We start from the raw sequence: 20,080 nt of genomic DNA, 5'->3' as shown, positions 1-20,080 counted from the left end.
AAATAAATAAAATAAAATAAAAACAAATGAACTATTACAGGTAAGTGTGGTAATCAGTTCTTCTGGTGACATTAACGATAGTATTTGTTTAGTGACTTGTACACTCATTTCTTGAATTATGTATTAGAATTCATTTTTTCTATGTTTCTAAATATAAAACAAGAGTTCCTGTTGTTCAAACGTCTGTTTACTTTATGTACTTTTAACTTCTCAGGTTCCTTTCTATTTCCCTAATTTTCTCCACACTTTATACAGGTACACTTTAAATGAAGTATTTAAAGTGAAGTGTGTAATTTGCATTGAATTTTCATTTTTTTATGCATTTCATGGATATTTAAGTAAAAAAAAACTTGTGGTGAGAAGAAATAGCTATGTTTAGCTTTGATTTTGAACTTTATCAGTACAATGAATATTCAGTCTTGTCATTTCATTGGATTATCATATGATATATATGTATATATGTCTGGGTATGTGCATATATTTAGAATATAAATAAAAGTAGAGGCATGTATAATCAAGTTTAAACACTGGGTAACTCCCTGACTACTGGAATTCACTACTCTTGGCCTTTTTCTCATTTTTCAGGTTACATTTTAATCTGATGATTTCCAACTATCTTTATGCTACCACATTATGTAAATTAATCTATAAAATTACTAACCCATAACTCCCCCTTTCTTTCTATATGTGTATTAAAAATTAAACTGCATTGTCATATTCATTAGGTTTTTAAAGTTGCTTTGGAAAATTATTTAAATTCCTTAGGGATTTTTTAACATACTCTAAGGTGTCAAAAACTTTAGATTTAGAAACATTTAGAACTTGGATTTTTATTATCTTAAAGTCAGAAATGATGACACAATAAATGATGAGAACAAATACATTTCCAAAAGGAATCAGAAGTCAGTGATACCATTTGTGGTTCAAAGAAATACCTTATTTTGAATTAATTGTTTCTTTGTAGGTATTATTTTACAGCAGGACATTTTGGGGTCAGGCAGTGTTAAGAAAGTCATTGAACTAGAGAAATTACCTGCAAATCAATTGTCCCAAAGCATGAACAACATATAGACTTTTCCCTAGATTTTGGTAGGACAAGGATCTACCTGAGTAGTCTGCCCCCGAATCAATGTCAGAATTACTATTGTTCTTGTCAGTCCACTTAGTCCATTCGAGGAAGAGTTGTTTCTAGGGATAGTGTACTCAATGCCTTTTTGTGTAGAATGACTATGTCATTTATTATTCAAAACAGTACACTTGTAATAACTGAAAGGGTTGCTTATTGAGAATTATCCCCAGATAATAGATACCAGTCAGGACTGTCAAGAAAAAAGGGATATATATCTACTCTCTTTCAAGGATTCCTGTCTCGTACTTGGAAATTTTGCTTAATAGAACTTTCTTACATCGAGTTGAAATCTATTTTCTTTCCTTTTTAATCCAGGGGCTACCAGAATAAATAAAACCAGTTTTTATTTATTAAGACTTAAGTTTCTATAATGGTAAGTTTCAGAGTATAAAACATCAGACAATAAATCAAATCCAACATCTTCTTCAGTTCTCACCAGAACATCCCTAGAAGACAAACATAACCTCTGAATATTTCTGGAGATGGGAAGCTTGTGGTATTACAAATCAATCCATCACACTGTTTCTGAAAAGCTTATGGATCTAGAAATTAAATGGTCTCTATAATTTCTTATCTTCTGACTGTGTAAGCTCTTCACATAATAGTTCCTATTAATAAAAACATTACATTCCTATTTTCCAGTCAAGGCCTCCATTCTTTCCACAGTTTTTCCCCCCTTTTCTTGATTTGTTTGTTCAATTATTTATTTACATCATTAGGGATAAAAGCATTAAATTTTGTGGGTGTGTTTTCAATTTCTTTTTTAAATGTCAGATTAATATGAGGTTATAAACAATCAAGTTACAATGTTTACATTTTTTAGGTAAAGTCCTTGTTGTAGTTGTGTCCTGTACCCAAGAGGTGTGCCATATACCCTTACGTTGTGTCCATTAGCTGGGAGCACACCCATCTCCCTCCCTCCTTCTCTCTCCCCCTTTCTTCCTCCCCTCTCCCCTGTCTTGAATAGAATTGAGTTTTTCTCTTGTGTGGGCATGTATTAATTCACCTACTGGCTTCGTCTTCCCCTGTTTTTATATAGCATAGTTAAAGCCTAGTGTTGAATGTGCCCAAATTTCACATGTGAGAAAATTAATCCCAGTTCCATATATTGAATGGAGTTGGTGCCTTTGAGAGGTAATTAGGAATAGGAAAGGTCATTATTTGGGGGCTACCTTGATGGAACTGGTGGTGGCTTTATAAGAAGAGGAAGAGAAATCGGAGTAACAACTGTTTTGCCCTCTCACCATGCTATGCCCTCCACCATGAATGTCACAGAAAGAAGGCCCTCAGCAGATGCTGGCACTATGCTTTTGGAAAGTCTCTAGAACTGTGAGAAATACATTATGTTTCTTTATAAATTATCTAGTTTATAGAAACAGAAAATTGGTACTAAGAAATGGGCCTTTTGCTATGATCAATGCCTGAAAATCTAGAAGCAGTTTTGGAACTTGAATGGGTAAAAGCTGGAACAATTTGGAGAAACAGATTATAAAAAGCCTGTATTTCCCTGAGTGGAGCATTAAGAAAGAACTTGGAGAGGGCTTCTGAGAGAGATGGGCTGTAGAAGTCTGAATCCCAATTATTTAAGTGCTCATGACAAGAATGTTGCTAGAAATATGGACAGGGAGGGAAGACTATTCTGATGAGGTCTTGGATGAAAATGAGGAACAAAGAGTTGAAAATTGGAGCAAAGGCTGTCTTTGTTTTTTTATTTTTATTTTTTTGCAGTTTTGGCCAAGGCCGGGCTTGAACCTACCACCTCTGGTATATGGGGCTGGCGCCCTATTCTTTGAGCCACAGGCGCGGCCCCAAAGGCTGTCTTTGTTATAAAATAGCAAAGAGCTTGATAGAATCATCTCTGCTTCCTAGTACTTCATGGAATACAGAATGGAAGGGTGTTAACGCGAGGATATGCAGCAGAAGAAATAGATTACCAGCAAAGCACTCAGGCTGCCATGTGTTTCCATTTAACTGAGAACAATTACTTATGATAGGAAAATAATGACTTAAAGGCAGAATTTATGATTAAAAGAGAAGCAGAGGGGGAATAAAAGGAAAATTTGCAGCCTCACCATGTAAAGAAAGAAAAAGCTTGTTTAGGAGAGAAAACTAAAGGTGTTTGCTCAGGAGATCCTCACAGATACAAGGCACCAGATGCTATCCATCAAGACAACAGGAAAAGAGACTTTTAGGATACACTGTATTTAATGTGTGTTTCTTATAGGCAGCATACAAGTTAGACAACTTGTTTGATTTGATAGTTTCACAGACAGAGGGAAATTGCCTCAGGATGAATTATACTTTGTGTATCATCCACATCTGGTTCAGACGAGACTCTGGGACTTCGGACTTTTGAGGGGGTGCTGGAAAAAGTTAAAACTTGGGGGTTCCTGGAATGGAATAAATTATATGTTGCATTAAGAAAGAACATGAATTTGGGGGGCTAGGAATAGAATATGACAGTTTGAATGTGTCCACTGAACTTCATTTGTTGGAAAATTAATCCTTAAATTCATATATTGATTGGAGGTGGGGCCTTTGGGAGTTAATTGGGATTAAACAAAGTCATCAGGGTGGAACCTCCATATTGAAGGCGCTCTTTAAGAAGAGGTACATATGCTCTCATCCTCTGCCACCTTATGCCACAGGAAGAAGGTCCTCACCAGAAGCCAACACACTTCTCTGGGACTTCTCCAGGCTGCAGAACTGTGAACTAAGTAAACTTCATATCTTTATAAGTTAACCAGTCTCTCTCATACTCTAATATAGCAACTGAAAACCAACTAAGACAAGTAGTTAAATATAACTGTGTTTTAATTTTGTAATCACTCTGAAAATTAAAAACTTATCCATACACTTGGGATCTATGTTCTATAATTCAAATAAGAATTTTTCTTGCAAGCACACTTAATTAAATTATGCTAATGTGATAAAATTTCCTGAATTATTAAGTTGTACAAAATTCCTAGTTGATCACAATTTTCTAATTTATTTCTCTGTTTTTGTCAATAACATAGATGTTGCACCAAGAATGTATGAAGTTTCTAAAATAAAACAATGAAAATTATGGTGGCACAAAAGAGCTCATTTGGCAATGATGATTCTGACAATATCATTCAGTAGTAAGAACACCATCATTGTAACTTCATTTATATTATTTAAACCACATAAATTAGAAATATTTATCAGTTTGATACCCTTTATCAGTCGTACCTTGTGTTTAGAATACATCTTGCTGATGTCATATGAAATTATGTCATCTGTAATGTGATATGTAATTTACAATAGCTGGACCACGCTAACCAAAGATAAAGGCTGAAACGAGTCCTTCATTATTTTGACACCTCAATTAAATCCATTTGTGAAGTGTTTTTGTAAAATATATAATATAAACTGTTAATGTAGGATTTCTGCAATTAAAACTGAACATTTTTAGACAATTGACATAAAATTAGTGCCTACCTCCCTAACTCTGTGTTAATTAATCGTGTGTGTGTGCTTCAAAGTAGATCTTCTGACACCAGATGGTTCATAGCCAGGCAGCTATCAACCTGAAGGCCACCGGCTCTTAGGCAATGACAATTCCACATCAACAATGCTTCTGATAAAGTTAGGCAGAAGGCCTATTTGTTAAATAAGCATCCTGTCTTTTCAATACTGTTTCCTCTTCTCTCTGCAAAGCTCTTGCCCTGCCTCTCTTGCGTACCTTTTCATCCCATCCCGCGTCCCTGGTCCAGCAGTCTTTCCCACTAAGACTTGCTGCAATGCTTTCTTTCATACACAATCACACATGATAAAGGTATCTAATAAGACGGGAACTTTTATTTTCTAGGTAATTTGCATTAATATGCTAAGGAGAGCTACTCCCAAAGGAATGTAAATTATTAGGATCTTGAGATATTCTGTCACTAAAAGTCTAATGTCCTGTAGGAAAGTTTATGGGTTAGGATTTTGTTTGTTTGTTTTGGGTTTGGGTTTTGTGTGTGTGTAACAGAAAAAGAGAATTTTGGTTTTATAAGTTACTATTTTAGAGAGGCTACTTACGATGTCTATGGAGTTTCATCTACTTTGTATTATTAACTAGAACACTCTTGATTTTTAAATTTTTTAAAAGTCATTCTTGACTATGATATGTACTTGAGTCATTTCAGAATTGAATTCTTATTTTATTAAAACTATTAAAAAGGTGAGTGTAACATAAGAATCCAGTCAAAGTAAAACCCTTTTTAACATAGGACTCCAGGCAAAGATAAGTGCTATAGTTTGGGTATTTGACCTTCCAAATTTCTTGTTGGTAACTTGATCCCCAGAGTTGAAGATGGGGCCTAACAAAGACGCTTGGGTCATGGGTGCAGATCCCCGTGAACGGCCTGATGCTATCACCATGATAATGAGTAAGTTCTCCGTCTATTTTTTCCTGTGAGAGTTGGTTGTTAAACCTGACTGGCACCTCTCCTCCCACCATGTGAACTCGCACATGTCAGGGGCCTGATGACTCACCAGAAAACAAGCAAATGCCAGCACCATGCTTCTTGTACAGTCTGAGTAACCACAAGCCAAATAAATTTCTTCTGTTTATAAAGTACCCAGCATTATAATAAAGCAACAAAAATCAACTAAGTCAAAAAGTTGGTACTGAGGAATGAGATTGTTGCTGCAAAGGTACCTGAAAATGTGAAGGTGGTTTTGGAAGTAGGTAATAGCAGAGGTCGTAAGAGTTTGCAGGGATCAGAAAAAGATAGGAAAATGAAGGAAAGCTTGAAGCTTCTTAGAGATAGGTTAAGTGCTGTGACAAAAATGCTAACAGAAATTTAAACAGTAAAGGCCATGCTGGTGAGATCTCAGAGGGAAATGAGAAACTTACTGAGAACTGGAGCAAAGGCCACGCTGTTATGCAGTGGGGAAGAAATTGGCTGCGCTCTGTCCATGGCCTACAGCTTTGTGAAAGGCCAAACTTAGAGTGAGGAGCAAAATAAGTGGTGGAAGAAATTTCCAAGCAGCAAAGCCATTCAAGAAGAGGCTTGGATATTTTTACCAGCCTACGATCAGATATGGCTGCAAAGAAATAACCTAATGTGGGAATTTATAATTAAAGGGAAGCACAGCATAAAAATCCAGAAAATTCTTTACCTGGCCATGTGGTAGAGAATAAAAGTATCTTTTCAGGAGAGAAATCCCAGGGTACTTTGGAGCAAATATTTGCTAGAGAGATTAGCATTTCTAAAAGGGTACCAGGTGCTACTAGTCAGGAAAATGGGGACAAGGCTCAGAAGGCATTACATTATATGAATCTTTGAGGTTGTGCCTGCCAGAGGCCTAGGAGGACAGAATAGTTTTAGGGGATAGGCCAAGGATACAGCTGCCCTGCATCACCCCTTAGGATGCACCCTCCCATATTCTGACCACTCTGGCTCTAGCAACAGCTCAAAGGCCTTGGTACAGTTCAGGCTGGCACTTTGGAGAGTGCAAGCCATAAGTGTTGGTGTCTTCCATGTGGTGTTAAGTGTACTGCCACACAGAATGTAAGAGTAATGGAGGCTTGGCAGCTTCCGCCTACATCTCAGAGGATATATGGGAAAGCCCACGTGCCCAGGCAGAGCCCTGCTGCACAGAAAGTCAGCACGAAGGCAATTGAAAGTGGGAATGTGGGACTGGAAATCCCACAGTAAGACCCTACTGGGGCAATGCCTGGTAGACCCACGGGTGCAGCGTTGCCATCTTCCAGACCCCAGGATTATAGAGCTCAGGGCAGCATGTAGTCCCAGCCTGGCACCAGGCTCAGGCACCAGACTCCAACCCCTAAGAGTAGCCACGTGGGTTATGCCCAGGAAGGCCCTGGGATAAAGCCTTGGGAGCTCACTCTTCATTTCAGTGTGCCCAAGATGGGAGATACAAAACAAAGGGAGATGATTTCAGAGTGTTCAAATTTAATGTCTGCCCTGCTGGATTTGTGTGGGGCTTTTTTTTTTACCTCTTTTGGGTGATTTTTTCTTTTAAGACTAGGAATGAGTATTTATACAAATACACATATACATAAGTAAGTGCATATAAGTGTACACATACATATACATGCAAAATATAAAAAGATTGATAATCTAGAATGTTGATAGTATACAGTAAGTGCTCAAGTACCAGAGCTGGGAGTGATAAAAATCGAAGTCCTTAGGAAAAAGTTGAGAAATAGTGATAATACATACCAAAATATAAATCTATATCTCCTTTGACCCAATAAATTTACTCTTATGAATACATATGAAAATTAATAATGGTAACATCTAACACTAATTGAGTTTTTAATATTTGCCAGGCATTTTTATAAATGGTTTATATATATATTATTCCATTTAAGGCTTACAAAACTCTATGTAGAAGGTGCTATTAGAATTCTCATTTTAAAGCAAGGAAATTAAGTGGAGAAATTAAGTACAGAGAGGTTAAGTAGAACCAGGATTTCAACTAATGCAACCAGTCTGCCTCCAAAGTTCTCATTCTCAATGCTACCATATCCTTCAGAATTATCCTCTCGGGTTCACAAAGCTGTTGTTATAAGAATGTGTCTGTAATGTGTTTAGAGCTACAGTCCCTGAACCCTGAGCTGTAGACTAGGACCAGTCTGTGTCCTATTAGAAACTCAGCTGCACAGTAGGAGGTGAGGGGAAAGGAGCAAGTGAAGTATCATCTATTTTAGAGCCGTTACCTACCACTTGCACCTTTGCCCCAGATTAGCAGCTGTATTCGATTCTCAAGGGAGCACAAACTGCCCCAAACGGCACCTGTGAGGGATCCAGGTTACATGATCCTTGTGAGAATCTAAGGCCTGATGATCTGAGGTGGAGCTGAGGAGGTGAGGCTAGTTCTGGGACCATCTAGATGCAGGAAAACTAGCTCAGGGCTCCCACTGATTCTGCATTATGGTGAGATTATATATATTATATATAATGTGTAATAAACATTATTACATACATTACGTTATATTATATATTACCATTATATACTAAATTTTAATAATGATAGAAATAAATTGCACAATAAATATAATGTGCTTGAAGCATCCCAAAACCATCCTCCCCAACAGTCCATGGAAAAATTGTCTTCCATGAAATTTGTCCCTGGTGCCAAAAAGATTGAAGACTGTGATAGTACTGAACAACTGGAAACTGCCTAAGTGCGTTCCAATATTAGTATGATTAAACGTTTTTTTACACCTGTGCAGATATTGCTACTTCTCTGCAAAGTGTAATGTTATAATCCTATTTGAATTGTATGTCAAATACTGCAGAATGTACTATTAAGTTAGAAGTCACAAAAGTACCAATTAAATTTTCGTACATATGTACATGTATCTGTATATGTATGCAATATATAAGAAAAAGATTTGAAGGATACACAATGGTGATAATGGGACTTACTTATTTTGTCTCTGACATATGTAATAAAATAATAGAAAAATTAACTCTAAAATAAAACTAAGCAAATAGAAAAGAACAGATATAATTTCTTTATTACCATAGTTTAGTGGAGGGAAGAAATACTTCAAAGCTGCATAAATGCTGCAGTGGGGAAAGTATGGGAATCATTGATGTCCCTGGGGGAAATTTAATCAAACTCAATTCATAAATGATGAATAAGGGTGGACAATGTGGTTTATTTTCTTAACTTATCAGAAGCTGTTTTAGACATACATAAAAACTTAAAAGTAGAAGGGAGCTAGTGAGCTTGGGGATATGAATGTAGTTCCTCGCTGCAAGTATGTAGAATCCTAGGGATGAGAATATAGGAGGAAAATCTCGGAAGATGGGTGAGGCCTGGATCTCGCAAGGACTTGTTGGCCACGTTCAGGGCTTTTGGCTTAGTGTCAAGTCATTAAAATGGTGTAAACGAAATGAGGAGCCACATGGGATTTTCCTTTTGGAAAGTCCAGCACCTCGCTGTTGAAGATGTAGGCAAGCTTTGAGGCAGAAGACCTGCTGGGCTTTGCATGTGGTTTGCTCCCACCTAAACTCATGCTGAGTTTGATTCCTAATCTGGCAGTGTTGGGGGTAGGGTCTAATGGGAGGTGTTTGGGTCATGTGCATGGACCCTTCATGTATTAATGAATGAATTCTCACTGTCACCAGACTCGATCAGTTACTTCAAGAGTCAGTAGTTCCTTTTTGTCTTCACTCTCTTTCCATGCGCCCACTTCTCCTTCCACTGTCCACCATGAGCTGAAGCAGCATGAGCCCCTCACCAGATTGGATGCCAGTCCTGGACTCCCAACTTCCAGAATCCTCAGCCAAAGAAACTTTTTTTCCTTATAAATTACCTAGCCTCTCATATTCTGTTGTAACAAGACAAACTGAGACAGAGCCCCAGCGGATGACTAGGAGGTTATCTGGATGAGGATGAGCCTAACAATGAAGAAAAATGAATGGAGAGAAATTAGCAAGGAGAACAGAAAGGGGTTGGAGATGCATTTGATTTTAAAGTTTGTGAATGAGAAGTAAGAAGCAGGGAAAGTGTAGGTAGTTCACATAAGAATCACTTAATTCTTGGCAGTGTGTTCTTCATGTACTGTTCTTCATTTAAACAAATTAAATGTAATGATGTATTCAATTACTTCTGTAAAGGCAAAGGTAACATCTTAACTTGGTATCTTCTCCTATGCAGCATAGTGTCAAGCAGGAATGTAATAAGCATTTAACAAATTAAGACAGAAACAAGGTAATATCATTATTATAAACACAAATAAAAATCCATATAATACCAATAAAAGGACCAATAATAAAAACTGACCTGATGCCTTAAGTAAAGAATCCAGACGTGTTTGATCAATTGCAGCTAGAAGAGCCATTTGTTAAATAGAGGAGCTATCATCACTTATTTTCAATGTTTAGCATTTCAAGTCCTCACACAGAAAATGCATCATGTGCCACATAGCATCATAATATAGCACACTGTGATGATTGAGAAGATCCCCTCATTATATCATGTGATACCGTGGTTGCTGCTGCTGAATAAGCATTTATTAAGGAATAAAAATTCAAATTTCATAGATACAAATGTACTTTATTTTCAGAAGTACTGAACTCTTTTCAGATGAATTCATGTTAATCCAACCAAAAACTAATATCCCTAGATTATTAAAAAATAACTGCATGCTACACATTTTGCTGGAAACAGCAAAACCTGTGGTTATGAAATCAGCCTGGAACAACATTTTCGTGACTTATTGAAGAAATTGGGCCTTGTGCTCAAAGTGCTGGTTATTAAATATTGTATTTTTTCAAAAAATCAGCATGCTAAAACATTTTTATATTATAGATACAAGATTTAAGCGATAGATGTGAAGATAAACTTTAAACTTTAGTAGTGAATTAAATGTCTTGCTAAGGAAGGCTACCTTTGATGAGCTGATTTTTCTAAAGTATTTTTAAAAGGTTAATGAAGAAGAAGTTAACCTTCAAAATAAGTTGTAAGGCTTCTTTTCTGAATGTGTGGTTTATGTTTACCTGGAATACAGATTAAACCCCAATATCACCAAAGGAAAAATATAAATAAATGCCTACAAAGGTATGTTTTGTCAGTGTTTAAATTTAATTTCAATTTGTTTCTGTTCAAAACAAGAACACAAGGTGTCCATTGAGAAAAGGAAGAACCTGGGGGTTATGTAAGGACAACTTCTAATCACCATGTCAATTGATAAACAGAAATCCACCTCCCCAAAGAAAGAAAACCAGCATTTGTAAAAGTCAGCATTTCAAATATATGGTTGGTGTTGTGACTACAGTCTATTTTAAAGTTCTTAAGCTTTTTACATGTGCCCCACGGGGAAAAAAAAGTTGCTATTTATAATAAGATGTTCTGAGAAGAGTAGTTTTTGCTTACATTACTTTATTTCAAAAGATTTGCTAGGACAATCAGATTGGTTCAAGCTGAAACAGCCTAATTATTAATAAAAACTGCTTCAGGCTGTCAGAGCCTTTTGGGCTTTAAAAATCGATGATGCTATAGTATTTGCATTCTTAAAAAAACAACTAGAAAACAAACTAAACAAATCTTAAAAATCTATTCTTCGACACTATTTCAAATTATTTCCATTCTTCATTTAGATGCCTATTTAGGAAGCATACGCTGCCAACTCTGTCAATACTGGTAAATGGCTAATGGACGAGGCCAAAACAATTAGCACATATTGTGAAAAAAGTCAAATAAAAGTAATTCATACATGTAGCTATTTATATATGCCATTTTAAATTAATAGGGGGAGAAGAAAAATAAAATCAAACCTAGAGAAGTAATTTTTGGGGGGCTCTTGAATTATGCTGCTGTAACAGACAAGTTTACTATCTCCTTTAATTGTGCCTGTTAGACTTTTGTCTTATCCCTGGAGGGTAAGATTATATTGCAGTGTGTACTTAGGATTAGGGTGCAATTATAAAACCCTAAGCACATGTATAAACCAACAGAACTTTTTTTACTTACGGCAAACACAAGGGAATGATAGATATATGAAGAATAGCCTTCACCTTTAACTATGGGTCTTCAATCAGGGGCTGGACCAGAAAGATGAGATAAAGCCTTCCATTTGCTATTACTCTTATGAAGAGATTCCTTGCTATAAACCAGACATCCATAGAAAATTCAATAGAAAGGAAGAGGCAAAAGTGGCTGTCTTTTAAAATTCATTTATTCATTCATTCTTCTAATTATTTAACAAATCTTTTTTTTTTTTTTTCAAAAAAACTACACGGTAACAAGGAAGTTGCTAGAAACTGGAAATATATGTCTCTGAACTAGTTTGAAATAAAGTAACAAAAATTAAAATAATGAGTTAAGAGGCAATGATGAGGGCGGCGCCTATGGCTCAAGGAGTAGGGCGCCGGTCCCATATGCTGGAGGTGGCGGGTTCAAACCCAGCCCCGGCCAAAAAAAAAAAAAAAAGAGGCAATGATGAATTGGCTATGGTATCAAATTTTAGGGGGTCCACAGGGAGAAAGAACACCTACATAATTCAGTGCAGATAGAGGTGGAGCATCTCTGGAGCCAAACACTAAGCTAGGCAGATAATATTTAATAGACTATATTGGAAATAAAGCAAAGTTGTTGTAAATATTTGATAAATAAAAGTGTAGTCTCAAAATTCAAATTGAGTTTTGACAAACTGAATTAAGTGGGGAATAAAATTGAGTAATTGAAGCAAATATGTAAATTTAGAAATCCCCTCACAAAACACGCTAGGAAAATGAACAAATATACAAAGGTGCTTCTAGAAAGAACCCAAACAATTTCCTTAGCCATATTGTTAAGGAGGTTCTAGAGAACCCTATATAGACTTGTAAAACTCTTAAAAATTTTTCATAAATAAAAGGTAAAATTATAACCAACTGTGAATGGATGTGAATGCATTTATTGCCCACCCCTTCTCCCCTCAACATGCATATCAGCTTCTCCTTACAAACTCATCCATTACCCAACGAGATAAAAAATAGAAATTCAACAAAGCAAAAGGGCAGCAAAGAAATCATGATTTTTATTTTAATTTACAGATCCCCGCCCACTATCTGTAGCCTAAAAGAATATCTGTTATGATAAAAGTAACAGATTCTTGACTTCTTCAATACAACTTATTTTATCCATTTTTGGATGATATAAAATCTGCCCAAGGCTTGAATGGATTGTTTTTAGGCATTAGGTGCTAGTTTCTGACCTGCTTCAATTCTTACTTTTCCATTGAGAAGCAATTCATTGTTTCTTGTCTTTGTCCCCTCCCCCTCACACACACACCAGCAGGGAGATTGCACCATGCTCAGCAGAGTTGACTGTCTCTTAGATACACATAAGCTTAAACTCCATTTAGGAAGTTTTTAGCTATTTTCAGTATATTCTCCAAGATTCTTTTTTTTCTGCTTCCCAAAATACCTTTCTAGATTTAAAATATGTGTAAGTCCATCTTACAAGAACAATAACCTTCCAAATGATATTTATATTAATGTGAAAACTAAGCTTTCAGGATATATAAACAGTTCCTGTTGAGGAACATAAAGTCATTCTTCCCAGACAGCAGGCATGTTTTTTCATCCTCTCTACTTTAAAGCAAGTCATTTCATTATAGTGGAGAAGTGGTTCTACCATTTATCTGCCTTTTTCACTCAACGGAAAATTATACAAAAGACTAGCACGTCATTTTTAACAAACATTCATCATGGATGAATATAATACATGTGATTATAATTATTCTCAATTACTCATATCCCTGAACATAAGTTGCGTGTAATCACACATAATACACTTTTTCCTCCATTACTTCTTTATTCATATTTGAGCTTATACATTTCTACAAATAATGATTTGAATTCAAAAAGTATCGTCAAAAGAAAATGAAAAGGTTATATAAATGTCACTGCCTTACAGCAAATTTTTCATGCTCTTGCTAAACTCAACTCTGAACATCTGGACTGGATTTCCACTGTAAAGAGAAATACATTTATGTGTGAAATAGTGTTCCTGGCAATTGATTTCTTAACACAGAAAAGGCTTGAATATGTGTGAAAAAGTCCTTCTAATCACTCATTTGCACATGCAGTGCCTTCATTTTTTTCCTCAATAGAGTAATGGTGGATCTTAAAAAGAAACTTCATACTGCTGTTTCTCTTTTCCATACTTCTATATACGACTTTTTTGTAACAGAATCTTAATTGCCTTATATATACTTTCAAGACTCAGAGCCTGTCAATTGGAATCCAAACTGGCTTTTCTAAGTCATAGAGTAGATTATATTGAAAAAAGAGGGTGTAAGTGCAGATTTGTTATTGTGCTTGTGGGTTATATAATAAGGACACTGAAGACTATAAATGTCATAAACTATCAAAAATGGAACATTTCAAACTATTTCATCAATAAATTAGTTTTTGTCTCTTTGTTTAGACTTTGAGATCTTGAGGTAACCATATGACTTCCCCTTATATTCTTATTTCGCCCCCTTTTAATGCCTGAAATATTTTGGCTTTTTTATTTTTTAAATAAGGATGTGACTGTTGAAGAAAATCTAGAAAATTATAAGGAATGAAATTGTTAATAATCCTACCACACAACAATGATAAGATTTTCTCCTAATGTCTTATTTTTTTCTCATTTTTAATGATGTAAGATTTTAAAGTAAATAATATTTGAATATTTAGGACTTTTAGAAAATACAGAAAAGTATAAGGAAGGAAATGAGATTACTCACAATCCTACGATTCGATGATAGCCTCTATTTACATCTAATTCTATATTTCTCTGTAACTAAAGTAGGAAAACATTGTACAGTCCTATACTATTACTTTTTACCCAGGTTTGCTGTCATTAAATATTCCTCAAAAATATAAATTTTAATTTTTGCATAATTTTCCATCTTTTTTCTGTATGAAGCCATTTAACCTTTCTCTACTCAGATTATAATTTAAAAATTCTTAAATTGAGCTTACAAATGTGAATAAATTTTGGATTTCCTGTACTGCTTGTCCCATTTTTCTGGCATAATATTAGGGTTAAGAAAAAAGAAAAAAATATTTAGGCATTTGAGATAATTTCTCATTTTAGAACAAAATTGACTTAATAGTACAACTTTCTCAATCTGTTGCAATATTATGGTTATAAACAATATAGAGAAAGAAAAACGATTGAATATGTACCTGGGGATATGATGTAGAAGAAGTCTTTAAATTCATCCATCCAGACTTCTGCCAGTCTCCTGTTGTTCTTGTTGATGACATGACCAGTGCCACCAGGGAAAGTATATGGAGTGGCCTTCCGAAAAACATGACCAACATGGGAGCAAGTCACAATTTCCAAAGAGCCTCCACATTGCCAAATCTAGGAAAAGGAATAATCATTCTATAGCAATCATTGTAAATAATGCAATAAATTTGTATGAGAAACATCTAAATCTTAAGCCAAATCTTCAGATCTCATGTTCTTTAAACAAATATCAGATAGACACAAAATTTAGAACTAGTACAATATACATACTTTTGGCAAAGGATGCTAATTTGGAAGATCTCAATGTATTTAAATCTGTAGCATAGTTATCATGGAAGTAAGATATAATTATTTTCATGTTCTTTTGTTAGACTACTTAATTTCCAGTTTTTAATAGTTAACTTAATTGCTATTTAATAGATTTCACATCCAAGACTACTAGGAGTAGACGAATTTGTATATGTTAAAACCATGATCAAAACTAAACTTGATTTGGAGAAAAATTAATATGTTTTCTTTATCCACCTTGAATTTTAAAGGTCATTCAATCCAACCTGTCAATATCCTTGCATCTTAAGACTTTAGGTGTGTTATTATTATTAAAACCTGCTGGTATACCTTACATATGCTCCACGCCTACTCTTCTTTCAAAACCCATCTTCAAGATCATTTCATCTAGGAATCTTTGCGGGGAGATTTAGTATTGTGTGACTTATATTTTAAAGCTGCCTTTAGTGAAGAACTGACTATTCCCTACTGTAAGCAATTATTCCATTCAATATTGGTCATTTAAAACCGTGAACTCTTGGAAAACATACCATATACTTTTTGATATCCTAGAATTTTTCATGCAGTTGAGGCTAAGTGTTATGTAAAGCATTCATAGAATATTTGATTCTACAAAGTGACATTGTACAGCCATAGATTATGTTAACACTGTATGTGTGTGTATATTATATATGTTACTACACAACTATTATGTATATTTGTTACATAATGCTATAGGTTTTTATCACAGTAAAGAAGTACTAGTAACTGCTGTACAGAATTTGAAAGACATGATTTTTCACTATATTTAATATTGTTCTTATTTGATAGGTCTGATTGTACAGAGTTTCTTTATTTGAAAGAAAAAGTTTCCCACTTGATACTTCATGCAACATTCAGCCTAACAATGAGCTTCTGTTGGACTTAGGTATTAGTAATAGACAATTATTTTCAGCTGAAAGGTGACAAATAGTAAGCTATACTCATCAACAACTGTTTGTTCATGTCATGTATGATTTCTTATTTTCTAATCGTTTAAACAGTACAATGTCAGCCATACATTTTTTCCAAACATTGAAATATTTATCAATGGGCGGCATCTGTGGCTCAAGGAGTAAGGCGCCAACCCTATATACTGGGTTCAAGTCCTGCCCCAGCCAAAACTGCAAAAAAAAAAAAAAAAAAAAAAGAAAGAAAAAGAAAAGAAAAAAAGAAATATTAATCAATATAAAAAAAGAATGGAATTCACTGTACCCCTCAAAAGACAGGATAGCTCATTCTGAAATAATTGATGTATTTAATTTATTGGTAACTTTGTCATATATCTGGCATAAATATATAAACTTTCTTGTAAGTACACCCATTTTTGCTTCCTTTAAAATGGAGAAAGTTAATTCTTTGCTATCAAAGATAAATGAATTATTTCTATGTCAGTCTTGATCATATTCCTTCTATATTTTTTAAAAGGATGTTAGTAATTTGGTCATTCCCCTTGATTTTTCCTGAAACATCAGTTATTCCACTCATGATCAGATTATGTCTAACTTTGTATAGTATCATCTAAATCTTTCAAATAGCTAGAACAAGTTAACAAAATTTTATAAAACACAACAAAAAAATTCCTCACTTACTCCATATCCACATCCAACATATCTCTTGTTTCCCTTCACCACAAAATAACATACAATATCTTAGTGATACATGCTATTCTCCTCCCTTTACTCTCATTCATTTTTCTACTCACTGGGAAATACTATTTATTTCTTCAGCTTCCCTAAACCTGCTATGATGACAATCGCAAACTTCTCCCTGGATGCTTTTTAGAGACTCCTTTCTAGGGTGTGTCAGATTTTCTTCCACTATTTCATTATTTATACATTTTCATTCCCAATTTCTATTTAAATGTTGACTTTCATCTCTCTTTATCCATTCCCTCAGTGCTATAATTTGTTACTATTACTTTAAATATCTCTAGGATCCTGTACTACATGTACTACAATATTTATATTTTAGTCCTGGCCTCTCCTCTGAGGTCCAATCTTGTGTAGGTGACCATTTACTTGATATCTCCTCTTGTGTGTCTCTGAAACATCCCAATAGACATACCCACAATAAGACTCTTGACTCTTTATCCTGTCAATTGAATTCTTTCACTGTTTTTTTTTTTAATTATTGATAAATGACGCCACCACTCACTGATACAGTCAAGCCGAAAAATAAGTAAAATAAAATAAAAATAGAAACCATCACTGATTTCCCCTTTTATTTCATCAGTCATATGCAATCCATTAATAAGTCCTGGTTTAACAGAGCTATTTGTTAAACAATTCTCCACATATCCATCTGTCTTTAGTCAGCTCAGCCTGCCATAGCAAAACGTCATACACTGGGATGCTTAAACAACAGAAATTGAGTTCTCACAGTTATGGAGGCTGGAATGTCCAAGATCAAGGTGCCAGCATGGTCAGTTTCTGATAAGGGCACTCTTCTTGACATGTACATGGCCACCAACTTGCTGTGTCCTTATACGGTGGGGAGAGAGCTCTGGTACTTCTTTCTCTTCCAATAAGGACAGCCCCTTATTACCTCATTTATCTTCTATTACATCCTTAGAGGCCCTATTTTCAAATATCATCATATTGGGCATTTGGATTTCAACATATGAATTCTGTGTGATACAACTCAGTCCATCACACCGTATTTCTCGGTCTCCACTTCCATTACTCTCGTCCTTATCACCAGTATCTACTGTCTGTCAGTTGCAGTAGAATTTGTCTTTCTGCTTTCACTTTCTATCATTTATTGTGTACTGAGAAATCAGAATAGTCTTTTTAAAAATTGGCTACTTTATTTTACACTTAAATCTTACTTATTTGGGAGATATATAATATACAAATATTAATTTGTTGAAAGCCTGGAAAACAACAGATATGCTCAATGATACAAATTAATTAGGATATCATTTGTTCATGTGAATAAGTTATCATGTTTTGTCAGTTTTTAATGTTTGTTCAGACAATGTAAAATAATTTCAGAAAATAAAATGTAGATTTCTGATTGGAAACTAATTGGCTTTTTTTTTTTTTATGCCTCACAGTATATATACACTCCTAGATCAGGGGTTGGGAAACTTTTCTTGTTGGAAGACCACATTAATTTAGCAGTAATCAAATAAGGTTATGTTCAAGAAACTGTAATTAGTATAATTTTAAATGTATATTATTTTGTAAAAGTCTGACTATGATGTACTTAATTTCAAAAACTAAGAACTGTTTATTAATTTTAAAGTTAGTTAACCTTTCAATAACTTTGTTGTATCTTTTTTTGAGCAGAACGCATTTGAACATTTGTTTGCAGTGTGGAGGTCTACAGTTCCATTTGATCCTCTTAGATGGGTATTAGTCACTTGTGAAATTAAGGGCATCTTGATATGGGTTAGGTAGCAAAATGTAGGTTCTCAACAATAAGTGGTTGAAAATCAGGCTAATTGGGAAATGTTCATTTGAAGTTACCTTTTGAAGTGTTTTGAAAAAAGTTGTTTCTATTTCTTTCTGATACTGCGTTCCTGTAGAAATTTTCTTTCAATAATTCACATTGCTAATTATGGTCTTCATAAAATTTAACTATCTGTTCCCACAAAGATAAAATTTGGTTAACACCTAAACCTACAATAGCCACCACACTTCAGAATAATACAGCACATGGCAAATTCATACTGGATACCTCATTGTTCAACTTTAGCATGTTACAAAATTGAGGTTGCTGTGTTCCATTTATATAAATACATTTAACACAATTAAAACTGGTTACAAAGTGTCACTTAAAATAGTAGTTTTAGCACAGAGATTTTATTGAAGCAAAATATGAAAAGAAATGAGATCATCTGGATCTTGTATTTTGTCTGTGCAATGAGCCCTTCAGGTTTTCCTATCATGGAAGGTGGATTGTCCATACATGTGCTCACTGATGTCACCTAATTCATCCAACTTCACAAACATTTTCTCAAAGGTTGTGGAAGATATCTGTTCCCCATGTTATGTTTGTCAGATTTCCCAAAGTGAGTAACTCTTCATAGCAAAGAAAATCATCTTTATTAACTTACTTCTGCAATAACTCCAAATCAGAAGTTTTCCCCTGCAAGAATATTGTTATACTTTTCCTAGCTCGAATAGGAGAGTGGGCACTCCTTATGCCTTCTTTACTGACTAGATCCTGAAATAAATTTCTGTAATTTCTCATTAAAAGGAGGCTAAGGGACCTCTTCCTCCATTCTTGAAAGGAAAACAGGTACTCCTCTTCCGCTTGCATCAGTAATAACTAAACACTAGAGGGGTATGGTACTTCTGCTTGTTTGAACAGGAGAGTGGGCATTCTCTTCACTTTTTTCCTTGGATGCTCTAGCAGTTAATCCAGATATGCAGACTCCTCGTTTCAGTAGATTCTACATGCATTGGTCTACCCACACTTTTATACCCTTTGCACATATGACTGGCTGCTAAACCACCTATCTCTGGGAGTTGACAGGGTTCTGCACTCCTGAGTCTTTTAGACCCCAGTAAACAAAAATTGACCTTTAAACTTGCAAATATTCATCTGCTATCTCCCCAGGTTCAAAGTGAGCAGTCTGATCAAGAGTACCAGTCTCTACCTCAGACCTTCTTCTTGTGACAGAATGTGTGGGGATAAACTCTAGCTCTCAGCTTTTTTATAAGAAAAGAAAAAAATTAGAACACATATTTAACACCCCAGCCTTTCTAGCTGGGTATGAATGAACTGGATTCTATTCCACCTTTTTCAAGACATTAGCATGACGTATCATTCCCTAATTTTGGAGGGCCACTAAAAACAAAAGTTGGACAAGTACAAAGAGGTAAGAAGCAGTTAGAATTCATCTTTGTCTGGGCTTCTTGGAGAGACTACACTAGACCAGTCTAACAATGTTGGAAGAAGTTGGTCTTCTTA

The 20,080-nt window shown here is 35.0% G+C and overlaps 1 protein-coding gene across 1 annotated transcript in view; it reads right to left on the bottom strand.

Moving 5' to 3' along the window:
• GALNT13 (polypeptide N-acetylgalactosaminyltransferase 13) overlaps positions 1–20,080 on the bottom strand; it is a 558,341-nt gene that overhangs the window by 159,176 nt on the left and 379,085 nt on the right. The window contains exon 9 of the mRNA XM_053598099.1: positions 14,785–14,965. Within this exon, the coding sequence (XP_053454074.1) occupies positions 14,785–14,965 (181 nt within the window). The remainder of the gene's footprint in view (positions 1–14,784; positions 14,966–20,080) is intronic.

This window comes from Nycticebus coucang, chromosome 7, assembly GCF_027406575.1.
Source record: "Nycticebus coucang isolate mNycCou1 chromosome 7, mNycCou1.pri, whole genome shotgun sequence".
In the NCBI taxonomy this organism is placed as follows: Eukaryota; Metazoa; Chordata; class Mammalia; order Primates; family Lorisidae; genus Nycticebus; species Nycticebus coucang.
This window is presented reverse-complemented; position numbering and strand designations above follow the sequence as displayed.